Source organism: Drosophila gunungcola (genome assembly GCF_025200985.1).
Source record: "Drosophila gunungcola strain Sukarami chromosome 2R unlocalized genomic scaffold, Dgunungcola_SK_2 000006F, whole genome shotgun sequence".
Taxonomy (NCBI): Eukaryota; Metazoa; Arthropoda; class Insecta; order Diptera; family Drosophilidae; genus Drosophila; species Drosophila gunungcola.
The window spans coordinates 3,642,134-3,655,390 of record NW_026453168.1 but is presented as its reverse complement, the minus strand read 5'-3'; the positions used below and the strand labels follow the sequence as shown (position 1 = coordinate 3,655,390).

Below are 13,257 nucleotides of genomic sequence, written 5' to 3'. Positions count from 1 at the left end.
GAAAAGCAGGGAAATGAATTTTGCCAACTAATAATCCTTGCCTTCTTAGTATAGCAAATCAAATATTATGCTATGAAACACCTTAAGGAGAGCTACTCACTAATGAGAGTATATATTATTAAAAACAAAATTATTATTTTTTTTTATTAAAAATAACTCAAAATTTGATATTTAAAAAATGACCTAAAGATATTACGCTTAAATATTTAAATGAAGGCGAAAGACACATTTCGTAATCTTAGGTTTTTCAAAAACAATAAAGTCGGAATCAAAACACAATTAAATTTGAGTACAAATAAGATAGTAGTGTAATTTATTAAACTTTCTATGGTTTATACATTTTTTATGTATACATATTTTTTGTTTAATAACACTTTCTAAGTAAAAGTAATTATTTTTCAGTGTAGTCGCACATTAACTGGCGGCTGCAACTTGTTGCTGCCACTGCTGCCACTTGCTCGGATCGCTGCTCGGCGGCAGCATGTTTAACGTATCCGTATACGTATTTCGTATTTTATTTAATTGATTTTTCTGCACCGCACATGCATTGGCCATTAATTCATTTATTTATTTAGCGCTCGCCTTCGACACTGAGCACTTCCACATCCACGAGGATGGTATAGGATGGTATAGGATGGTATAGGATGGTATAGGATGGGTTGGTGGTACGGACTCTCGGTGGATTGTCGATGAATTAATCGTGCTTAACACCATTCCTGGCATTTTGTGGCAGTGCCACAGCTCCTAGAAGAGATAGTAGCTTTGGAGCAAGACGGCAGGCACAAGCGGCGGGTTGAGGAAGGGGAGCTGGATCGGAAGCACTTAGCATTTGTGTATTATGGGACCTGGGTCTGGTATGCATGCGTCATTATCGCGCCTTGCATCATTAATAAGGCCAAAAGCAGGCACCCCCGACCAGAAACAAAGCAAAGCAAAACAGAACCCAAACACAAGCCCAGTCGAAACCGCACATATATATTATATATGTTGATTCCCAATTCTGCCGCCCGGTAAAATGTTTTTGTGATCACCCCGCTCCTCCGTTCTCCGCCGAACTCTCGCCAAGATTTCGGGTTCGTCGCGAAATCTTTCGTCAAGGTCAAGGCTGCCTGGCGATACCGATACCGATGCCGATACCGGGACTCGAAGCGAATCCGATGCCGCTCCAGCGAAGGTGATAAATGAAGTGTCTCCGCGCGAAATGCCCACAAATCACACCAGAGTCACAGTCGCCGTTCCGCCGAAGTTCAAGTTCGCCTTGAGTGCAGAAACGCAGGCAAAAATATTGAATATCAGCTAAAAGCATTTCACAATCCCCAGCGCCGACAAGAATTTGCATGGGCCGGCTTGGATTGGACCGCCAAAACAAATAATGAAATAAAAATTAATGTTTTGATGGAACCGAATGGCCAAAGCAATTTGTAAACAATCGCATTAACAGCACTCCCCAAAATTACAACGAGTTGGACTTTTGAACTTATGGTCTTGAATTGATTACTCATTTGGCTGGAGTTAAGAAATCAAAATAAGGTAAATATTAAAAGTAAAAGTAAGAAGTATTAAAAGTTAATTAAAGTACAAAATAAACAAATCGATTATTTACTTTACATATTTGTTAGCTAAAATATTCAAATATGTAATAAGTGATTTTGTTTTAAACTGTTTTAAATACTTAGTTGCCAAAATACAAATTTTAGTTTATATTTTGGTGATAACTTTAATTTCTTAATGACAAGTCACCGGCAAGGGATTTTAATCAAGAGTTTCAATATTTGATAAATAATGTTATTTCCTAATGTTCCCTAGATGGTTTTTTGTACAACAAATGTTAAGTTTTTCTATTCTTAAATAATAAATGTTATAAGGGGCTCTTTCTTTAACTTGGTAAGAATCTTGTTTTTATAAGAAGAGATTTTGAGAGCATTTAAGAAGACAAAATGCCCGGTTGGCTATTCGCTAATTAGCAATCTTGTGCAATATATATAGCTGCTATGTCCTCGTACATAATATGTATACTATATAAAAAATTATATAAATTTAAGAGGGAGCAAACCAGCGACAGACAGTCAAAAAAAAAAAATAAAAAACAAAAGGATAGAGGGAGAGAGAGCGAAAGAGAGACGAAAAAATTCCTACTTAAGTGCTTTTAATTATCCCAAAGAATTCCTTGGTATTCTGAGTTTGGTATCCTTGTTTGTCATCATCGTCATACTTGGCCCGTCTTGGGCTGGGGTTTGGGTTTTTGGTTGTGGGTTTTGGGTTCGTTCCGAGCTCTGAGTTCTCCGTTCTACGTTCTACGTTCACCATTCTCCATACTCCATACTCCATCTCTCCGGTCTTGGGCCTTAAAATTACAGGCGCGTTTGTATGCCGGCTATTCGTGGTTTTTGTGCCGTCTGCGGCGGCGATCCAGGTTCACATTCGGGTCCTCATCCGAGTCCAGGGTTCCAGGCAGCCATAAAAGGGGAATAGCAAAGCGATATCTTCAGTGGCAGCGGCGGGGAATGACATTGGATCGATGCGTGCGCATATGGGCGATACTGTACGGTGTACCGTACACTTATGGCGGCAAATTCATAATGCCGGCGAAAGGGAAAGTCGTCTCCCCACACTCACACACTCCCACATCCCAAAGGAAACCAGTCTGAGTCATCCCGTCTGCTGGAGGGAACAGAGGTGGCGATGCGTTTGGGGAATTCGCTGATTTGGTGGCGACATCAACGGGCAGCATCAGTAGCGGCGGGCAACACACACACAGTGCGTACTTCCTGGAAACCTATCTCAGCCAGGTTCAGGTCCCACAATTATGAGCCGCCGTTAGAGCCAACTCCATGCCCCACCAACCGCCATCACCCACCAACCGCCACCACCAGCCAACAGATGTCAATGAAGCATGCAACTGCCTCCGCCGCTTATCGCGTTTGGAGCTTTGGCTTTCTCAAGAGAAATGCCAGTGGAGAAGAGGATAGCCGGTGTGCTGGAGATCAAGTTGATTGAAGTGCCTTTCGAAACGGAATACAAACATGCGCAGTATAACGCAAGGCTCTGCCGTTGGAAGTGCAAACACACTGTCAAGGGATGCTACGAAAATATTGTCTTTGGTCTTTGGTCTTTACAAGAGACCAAAAGAGTCCTTCCATCGCCCTAAAACTAAAAAAATGGCACTTCATTGGCCAGAGACACAGGCCAGGGCCAAAAAAAAAACACACACACACTGTTTAACCAAGTGCCTGGTGCTCGACACAAGGATCCAGCCCGGCCAGAGGACGAGAATCGAGAATGGATGGCGGATGGCGGATGGATGGGCCCCCAGCCAAGATGTGCCAAGTCAGCGTGATCTGCGCAAAGTGACGAGTTTTTAATGAATTTGTTTAACTCAGGTCAGGCCCTGGCACCTAGAACCACAGCCAGAGTCCCTGGGTCTGGCTACGAAACTGAATCTGACCCGAAACAGTGGTTTCGGAATGCTCAAAATATGACTACTAATCTTAAGGTATTATATTATCTAATGAATGAAATAAAAACAAACAAATAAAGTTTATATTATAAACAGACATTTGCTTTAGCTTTAAATACTGGAAACAAGAGTAAAATGTTTTTATTCATATTTAAACAACTAAAAGATCATTGAAAGATAATATTTTGACTTTAAGTGATAGGAAAATTTACCCAAACTATATGAACCAGGCTTATCTTTTATTTATCCTACATATTTGGTCACATTGACACATTTTAGGTAATTTTGTTTTTCAGGAGTTCTTTGAATATTTATCCTCTCATCCCTGGAACCACATGTGCCCTGCTGTCTGCCGAGATGCTTGAGCAGACCCCATCCAAGTTGATGGCGCGACAGTCGAGGTCGCAGCCACAGTCCGTGGCAAGTGGCGATGATGGGGATGTGGATTTCGATGTGGATGTGGATGTGGATGTGACTGCGATTGCGACTGTGGCTATAATGCTGGATGGTGCGGCTGATGCCGAGGCTGAAGTGCGGCTGGGTCTAGGACTAGGATCCGTGTGGATGGAGGCGCTGACGGCCCGTGACGATATCCCAGGGCGAGGTGCCAGGAGATACTGGATGCAGTGCGCTGCAGTGAGTGAGTTCCTGCCTCTTGAGGTCGTCCAAGTCGTCCAAGTCGTCATCGTCAGCGACGACGCCAGCGTCTGGGTCTAGGATGAGTGGTCTGGAATCTAGCAGAGCAAACAAAGGCAGCTAACACTCGAGTTCCATCCAGTTTTCGACTGCCCGGTGTAAATGGGGCGGGGGGCTACAGGCTACAGGAGGAGGAGGCGGGACACCGGCCCGTGTCTCATGTCCTTCACAGTTCACTTTCGTTGACCACAAGGCGGTGTCCGAGGCTTTTTTACTTCATTTTTTCCGCTGGCTGCTCTCTGTTTGCTCCTCTTGTGTTCAACAAAATGTTCCAAATTGTTGCGCACTGCAAACATCCCTGGAATTTGCGCTTAACAAACTTCGCCAAATGCTTTCCGTTTCTGTTTCTGCACTGAAAAATAAAACTGTTTGGCTTGGAAATGCATCGCTTGTTCTTAAGACATTTATTTATCTCGTTTTATTTTCTTAAGGATGTATCGCTTATCAAAAAATACTTCAAAAACAACATTTTTGTTATCATTATAACTTGACAATAATTTCAGAGCTCTAATATTAAATTGCAAAGAAATAGTCTGGTTGATTCATAAAAGACACCGAGCTTGCACATCTGAAATGGTTAAATTAATTTAATCAAGTCTCAAAATTTAAACATTGTATTTATTCATTTACTTCGAAGCAAAGTGAAATCAGCTTTCTGCTCAGCTTTGACTGATTCATTTTTCATTTCCAAACCATAATCTATGGCTAAAATTGATTTTGCTTTAAGTGTGTCTACCCGTTTCTTTACTTCACTTTTTTGGGGTTCTTTGCCGTTCGCTTTGCCTGAAATTTATACGTAGCCTGCAAATAATTAAAACGAGAGCTGAGCGGCCGCAAAGTGTCTCTTGTGTTCGCATGTGTGTGTTTTCCCACAACGAAAGACTTAGGCAACGAACTGGCCGGGGCAGCCATCAACAGGCCATCAGAGAAGACAGGGCACAGTTACACGGCCGTCCCATAATAGATCATTTTTCAAAGAGTTCAGCTCACTGTCAGGTATTTGTTTAATTCGATTAACCCCAGGGCCCGGCGCTGGCCAAGGCATAACTATAACTATAACGCGCTGATCCACCAGCGACCACCAGCGGTTCGTTAGTTCCCACCATATTGGCAAGAGTCAGTCAGAAATGAAATCTATAAAACAAAGCTCCAACGAGTTCCAATTTATCATCAAAACAGACATTAATTTTACACACACATCCAAAGAAAAGAAAAGAAAAGAGCTGAACCGAGCTCAGCCACCCGGTTGATTTCATGCCTTGAAACGAGCCACAAAAATTAATGTTAATTAATTTGACTTAAACTGACGATTTCAACAGACACATTACTGCGGGGCATATGGCAAATAAAAAGCCACAGAAAAGCGACAAATCAAAATGGTAACCGAGTCAACTTTAAAGCGGCGAAATTCCCAATTGATGGCGCTCGGATGATAATGTTCGTTTCCCCAAACAAAATCCCTCTTAAAAGGTTTTTATTTTTTCCCAAAAAGACATCAAATTCGACTGGCGCATAATTAACTTGTGCATTGTGGGTTTGGGAAATGGAAATTTTATCCATTCGATTTTATATCTGTTTGCTGGCCAATACGAGCGCCGATTTCTGGTTCGATCACTGCCAATTCAATTAGGCCCGAACATGCTCTCACTTTATTAAATTAAACTGCACCCGAAAAATCGTGAGCTCAATTCTGAGTCAAAAAAACCCGGTTGGATCGCTCACTAACTCACTCTCTCTCTCTCTCTCGCACACTCTCTCACGCAGACACTGAAGAATGCAGCGGATCCCAGTTGTTGTTATCTTCGTTTTACCGTCGTCTCCCCCCGATTCCTCCGATTCTTTCGATTCTCCTGACTCTTCGGAGCGGAGTCTTCTCAGATCGCGACTCTGTCCTCGGGCCCGAGTAGAAATTCTCTAAACACGCTGTCAAGTTATGTCTACATTCCTTGATCATATTTTTTCCAACTGTTTTCATACCCTGCGAGTCAAGGGTATATGGCTTTTGGTTGACCATAAACAATCAAATGTATTTAAATATTTGCTTAGCATATCAATAAAGGGCGTTTCTAGGGCTTTTAGCTATTTATAATATTCGTGCTTTTTAGATGGTCAATTATTATAATTTTCATATCAGTCTAAAAGCGTTTCCTATCATTTTTATGCCCTAGAGTTTGAAGTAATGGGCTTTTAGCTTTCAAATTATAAGTTTCAGGTCATAAACGATAAAGAGCTGATCTCTAAAAGTGTCAAGTTAATCGGAGGAAGTGAAATTGATATGGGCCGTTAGACTATTGAGACTTATTAAGAAAACTTGATATGGGCTCTCTTTTAATCAATAACACTTTAACTTTCCTTTCTAAGGGACTATAAGCTAATAGAGGATATCAACATGTCGATCCTGTCAACTATCACATTCTTATTTGTGTTTTTCTTCCCTTTCTGGCTTCGTTGTTTTGCTCCATTCGCTCCTTGCATATTTCGCAATTCCCCTTCCTTCTGCCTTTTGTGTCCTCCGAATAATGATGATAATCCTGATGAGGTAGGGTCTTCTTTTCCTCTCTATTTCTCACACTTAAGGCAGAAGCCCCAGAAAACCTAAATGGGACTTTAGGAATATGTTATTTAACACTTACTACAATAAAATATTGCACTTTTTAAGATTACGATTATTCAAATTTAAACCAGTTATAAAAAACCACAAGAAACTTTTTGTAGATAACATATAAGGCTAACCACCATCTCTTTTTACTTATATTTTGTCAATTTGTCACCAATGAACTACGTTTTTTAGCATTAGTGACTTTCAAGTTTTTGAATATTTTAAAAAGGAATGGTGAATTTGTGAAACATAATATTTGCCACTCTCCAAACCCATATTTAGTTATACTTATTGTTCTCATCAACATAAATAGCTTAACACCTTGAGTCACTTTCAAGTTTTTATTTATTTACGTTAAGGTAAAGTTTTATAAATATATTGTTTTTTTGTTGTATTATTTGTTGTTCGATGTTTTTAAGGACATTTCTTCCAGGAGGAAGTGCCTGGAAATCGTCGTGAGTGGCTTCCTCAGTACGTAATAGTAATTTTAACCCCTCCCTGGCTCACCAAACCGCTCTCTTCGGGACGAATTCTAGTTTCTTAATGTGGCGCAGCAAATGTGCCGCGTTGAGCATAAAAATCAACATTGTCAGCAACAACAACAACACTCACTTCATAAAGCCTCCCACAGAATGTGCCCGCTCTCTCTCTCTTTCTCTCCCAAAAAGTGATTTTCACGCTCAGTTAAATTGAGTGAAAATCCAGATCTCAGCTCTCCAGTGTAAATATACATGAGCATCTACATGGCCATGTCAAAATACGATCACATGTACTTCAATTGGCAATTGATCGATTCAGTTGAATAGGTTTTGATAATTAAGCTTCCTATCTGATCTGCCATTTAAATGCCCCATTTAAGTGTTTCATTGTGAATACCTAATGGAAAAATACAGACGTTCTAGGCTTTATTTCGTAAAATGTATCGGAGCAACCATATCTTTTGGGCCCTAGCACTCTTCGGCTGTATTTCAATCGCCGACGGCGAAACCAAGAAGGTTTGTTCATTCAAATTGTGCCAATAAAGGATTTAAAACATGTATTTATATTCAACGTTTTTTAAACGTGTTGTCTTCTTAGCATGTAGTATTCAACAACATTGAATGTTCAATGAGGAACAAAGTGTTTTCACGGGTCGATTGTCATCTGCAAACGCGGCTGGCATTGAACATTTTTGCGACCATAAATGATCAGAAAGCCGTTGACAAACTGATGGGAGTTTGCGATGTGAAGATCGATCCCCATGGCCAGCAAAAGATGATTCGTGTAAGGAACATAAAATTGGACTTTTGCCAACTGAAAAAGAACACGGAAAATGGCTATATAATAGGGATTTACTACAGCGTGATTCGGAAGGCAATTGTTGATTTTCCAGACAAGTGTCCATTCCAAAAAGTAAGTGCCAAACATGTTTTAGAACTATGATACTTTAATATTTTTGATTTTTTATCTAGAATACCACACTAGCGATAAAGCGATTGCATATGGGCTGGCAAGATGTGCCGAAATACATGCCATTGTCTAACTTCAGTTTTTTTGCAAAAGTTTATGCCGGCAATGAGCTAGGACTTGTGGTCAAACTTACTGGTGGTTTGTATGAATTTTCAAACGTTTCCGGCTACAAATATCCGTAGCGAAATCTAAACTGTATTTACAAATACAATTTGTAACAGAAATATTTGCCACAAATAAATGCAAATTTCTTTCGCCGTAATTCATTGGAGTATGGAGTATGAAGGAATTTTTAAAAAATGGGTTTTTTGTGCCAGAAACAGTTACGAAATCTTTACTAAATCGGAGACTGATTTAAAAGCGCTTAAACTAAAGAAATTAATATACTTTTTCCGGAACCCCTTCTTAAGTAAATACTTAAATTATAGGCTCCTTAATTAAATAATAAATAAACTATTTAAACCAAAGTAATTAATATACTTTTTCTGATACCCCTTCCTATGTAAATATTTCAATTATTTTCTTAAAGCAATAATAGGAACATAACTAATTCTGGTTAGCCTCTCAATTAGCTCAACAATCTTCTTAAAGCAATCTTCCCATGTTCATTGTTATTACCACTGTTATGATCCTAACACTTTTTGTAGTCACACCCAAAGGCGGGCTCAACAATTAAAAGTCTTATTAAAAATAATTTTTCTTGTTTTGGTTCTATTCAATTTATTTTGTTATGTTATGCTTCAGAGAGAGCCAATGTAGAGAGTGGTTAAATGAGAGCAGCTTGCAAGCGGAGAGCGCACACCCGTTTCACTCCACTCAAAACCGGCAAGCAGCCAAGGATCCGGGCTAAAAGCGAGAGAGGGAGAGAGCCGAGTTCGGCTCGGCCGCGTGTCTTTAACTAAGCCCGGCGAGAGCCGCTCGTCCGCCAGTCTGTCAGCGAATCTCGAAGCGAGCGGTACGCAGGCGCGCAGTCGCACATCCGTCAGATACAAGATACAAAACATAAAACACAAGATACAACACTCAATATACAAGACTTCCAACAGTTCGATTCAGATACAGTGCGACAATCTAAACACGAAGATCGCGACGGTAGAACGAGGCAACCTGGCAAAAAGTAAAACATATAGACAGAGAAATAAATAAAGCGGAGGCATAAAAATTCCTCACATCGTTCGGTGCGCAGCGTCGACGATCGAATGCGGACAAAAAGCCTAAAATACAATACAGCGAGCGAGGCGAAATAAAAGCAAGTCGAGGTGCGAGGTGCGAGACAAGAAATTAAATTGATAAAGCCTAAAAAGCGGAGCCTAGGACTTTGTCTTCTCCTGGGCCCCAAACATCGTTCGTCGAGCAAACGCAAACTTGTCGCGTTGTTTGCTCTTCGCGGGCAATTATCGGGTCGAATCGGGAATCTGGGAATTCGAGTGCGAACCCACCAGAGTGCTAAAGTGTGTGTGGACGAGTGTGTGCGCTAGTGTGCCAGTGCCAGTGCCAGCACTAGTGTGTATATATATATATATATATTTTTTATAGCTGGTGTGGCAAATAGCTCAAAGCCACGAAATTGCTTTTATCGGCGCACCGAAATCGCTAAACTGCACAAATCCAGAAATTAAAAACAAAAAGAGAAACTGTTTAGCTGAAGGGCAAGCCGGCCAGCCAGCGATCCCACAAAATATTAACCCGCCGGGCTTACAACGCCAGCAACAAACAAACAAACAAACGGCCAGAAAAATGTATAATAAAAAATTACAGCAAGTGATCGTGCAGAAAATAGATCGATAAACCCAAACCGAACTCAAACCCGAAAAAAGGCGAACAAAAATCGAAAAAAAAAAAAATTGAAAAAAAGGGGGGAAAAGGCAAAAAAACGACGCGGTCCAGCGCAGAGTATAAAAATAAATAAACGAGCGACGATCAGCGAGCGATCAAGGAGCTGCAGCAGGAGGAAGGAGCACGTTTCTGGGTTTTTGTTTCAATTTCAATTGTGGAAATCGTAGAGGAAAAATTCGAACCGGTCTGTTTCGGTTTGGAGTCGCCAACGCCAGCGGAGGACGAGGCCAGCAACCGAGAACCATCGATATTTATTAAACAAAGACAGAAATTAATTTCACGATTTTGTGAGGCTGCACTACCACTGCAACGCTGACTACCCCATCCCCGCCCCCCATGCGCGGCTTGAACTTTGAGCCTGAGGTCTGGGCTGCAACAGGGAACTAGGGATCGGGATCTTCGGCTCGCCGGCAAAATGTACGACATCAAGCGCCTGGAAGCGGGACAACAGCAGAAACTACAGCAAGCACAGCCAAAACCACTGGGCCTTGACCTGAGCGGCCAGCAGCACCAGCACCAGCAGCAGCAGCAGCAGAATCAACATCACCAGCAACTCACCTGTAGCGTGATCACAGCGCCCGAGAATCGGGCTAATCCCAATCCCAATCCCAGCGAGGCCACCCACATGACTCTGCTGACGCTGCGCCGGCGCCGATCGCTGCAGCGGCGCGCTTGCCTGCTCAGCATCCTGGCCGCCTTCGTCTTCGGCATGGCGCTGGGCGTGGTTGTGCCCATGTTCGGCCTGCCCCGCCACCCGGACTCCGCGCCCGATCTGCCAGAGGAGATCCACGTGGCCGTGGAGCCGCTCAGCTCGTACCGCGTGGAGTTCATCAAGGAGGCGGACGCCGAACTGAGCGCCGAGCAGGTGTTCCGCAATGCCTTCCACCTGGAGCAGGACAAGGATGCACCGGACTCGATGGTGGTGAAGAAACTGGACACCAACGACGGCAGCATCAAGGAGTTCCATGTGCAGCGCACGGCCAGCGGTCGGTATCGCAAGGGTCCGGAGAGGAGGCTATCGAAGAAGGGTCCGGAGCGGGCTCAGAAGCCCGAAAACCCTCGTCTACCCCCCTCCACCCCATCTGTAAGTCCCGCCGCCACCGAACCACAGGCGGGCCTCATCGAGGAGGACGTCTTCTGGGGACCCACTGTGGAGCAGGCCCTGCCCAAGGGATTCGCCTCGAAGGACCAACTCACCTGGGAGCGCTTTGTGGGCGAGCAGGGACGCGTGGTTCGCTTGGAGCCGGGCTGCGGACGGATGCAGAACCGCCTGGTGGTGTTTGCGGATGGAACGAGGGCCTGTGCCCGCTACCGCCAGAACACGGATCAGATCCAGGGCGAGATCTTCAGCTACTATCTGGGCCAACTGCTGAATATAAGCAATTTGGCACCGAGTGCCGCCACCGTGGTGGACACCAGTACGCCCAATTGGGCAGCTGCCTTGGGCGACATCACACAGGCGCAGTGGAAGGAGCGCCGCCCGGTGGTGCTGACCCGCTGGCTCTCCGATCTGGAGCCGGCCGGGATACCGCAGCCCTTCCAGCCGTTGGAGCGGCACCTCAACAAGCACGACGTCTGGAACCTGACGCGGCACATGCAGCCCGAAAGGCCGACGCAGACACAGGGATTACTCAAGCGGTTGGGGGCTGCCACTTCGCCGGGCTCCGCTCATCAATCAACTGCGATTGAGGAGACAGAGACTGGAATAGGAACAGGAACGGCAACGTCAACGGCAACTGCTGCAGCAGCGGCAGCGGCAGCGACAACGACCACTGCCAACGGAGCACTGGTGCAGCGACTAATTGAATTGGCACAATGGTCCGATTTAATCGTCTTCGATTACCTGATCGCGAACCTCGATCGCGTGGTTAATAACCTGTACAACTTCCAATGGAACGCCGACATTATGGCCGCGCCGGCGCACAATCTGGCCCGCCAGTCCGCCTCGCAGCTGCTCGTCTTTCTGGACAACGAGAGCGGCCTGCTGCACGGCTATCGGCTGCTGAAGAAGTACGAGGCGTACCACAGCCTCCTGCTGGACAATCTGTGCGTCTTCCGGCGGCCCACAATCGAGGCACTGCGTCGACTGCGTGCGGCGGGAGCGGGACGGCGACTGCGGGACCTCTTCGAGCGGACCACCAGCGCCGGAGTGCGGGACGTGCTGCCCTCGCTGCCGGACAAGTCCGTGAAGATCCTGGTGGAGCGCATCGATCGGGTGCTGGGCCAGGTGCAGAAGTGCCAGGGCAGCTAATGAATCTGGAGCAATATCCAGTTGCTGGCCCCCAACACGACTGATAGGCTGTAAATACCGGAGCAGCAGTGGGTGCATCTTCATCTGGATTGGGATGGCAGTAGTCAATGGGTTCAGTGGCGTGTGGGTGGGTCCTAGTAAAGTCTTAATGTCCTTTAATTTTGAATCTGGAAATTGTAACCTTACCCAATTAGAATCTTTGCAAAACATACTCTTAAGGAGATCGAACTGCCCGAGCCACTGACCCCAAGGAGATCCGAGTATTAAAGGATGATCCACTGGAGTTGAACTAAAATACCTAACTTGTAAATGCCAGACTCTATATAGTACATGAGTATTAAGCTTACCTATCCGTAAATGTATATGTATAAACTAAGCCTAGCTAGCGTTAACAATGTGTGTGATATTTGTCTAAGGAACCAGCCTAAGTAGATTTCATTTTACCTTTTACAACCAATAAACCACAAATATACCGAACGAAATGCGCCAGTCGAATGTCACTTTGAAATATGGAAAAGCATCCAACAGATGCACATGCAGATGCAGATGCAGATGCAGATACAGATGCTGAGATACACGAGTATCTGGCCATCTGAGCACGCCTGCGCCTGTGAGAACTTACATAGTCATGACAATAAATTGTCATTGATCTTTTTTTGCAGGTGAAGATGGAGATGGAGATGGAACTTGCCACATAATGCAGGCTCCACTTCCAGATATACACACACACACACACACATACAGACACTCTGAATCTTCTGCTGCTTTTCATAATATCTTCATAAGCATTTGAGAGCTGCCTCACTCTCTGGGTTCTCCAGTTCTCCAGTTCTCCAGTTCCCCAGCTCTTCAGACCTGCAGTTCTTCAGTTTTTCAGAGCTCGAGTGCAGAAAGATGAAGCCCCGCCAGAGCCAGTTCCAGATACTTTTCACACAGATGCACACACACACACACACACACGGGCATTTC

General features: G+C 44.2%; 2 protein-coding genes across 2 annotated transcripts; both read left to right on the top strand.

The window, feature by feature from the left end:
* Positions 1-1,230: 1,230 nt before the first annotated feature.
* On the top strand, positions 1,231-8,414 carry LOC128254588 (uncharacterized). Its single transcript, XM_052983745.1, has 4 exons — positions 1,231-1,530; positions 7,655-7,747; positions 7,830-8,144; positions 8,204-8,414. The coding sequence occupies exons 2-4, from the start codon at positions 7,670-7,672 to the stop codon at positions 8,381-8,383; spliced, it is 573 nt and encodes a 190-aa protein (XP_052839705.1). The 5' UTR covers positions 1,231-1,530; positions 7,655-7,669; the 3' UTR covers positions 8,384-8,414.
* Positions 8,415-9,139: 725 nt separating this feature from the next.
* On the top strand, positions 9,140-12,770 carry LOC128254557 (extracellular serine/threonine protein kinase four-jointed). Its single transcript, XM_052983698.1, has one exon. It carries the CDS (start codon positions 10,453-10,455, stop codon positions 12,286-12,288), a length of 1,836 nt encoding a protein of 611 aa, XP_052839658.1. The 5' UTR covers positions 9,140-10,452; the 3' UTR covers positions 12,289-12,770.
* Positions 12,771-13,257: the final 487 nt, after the last annotated feature.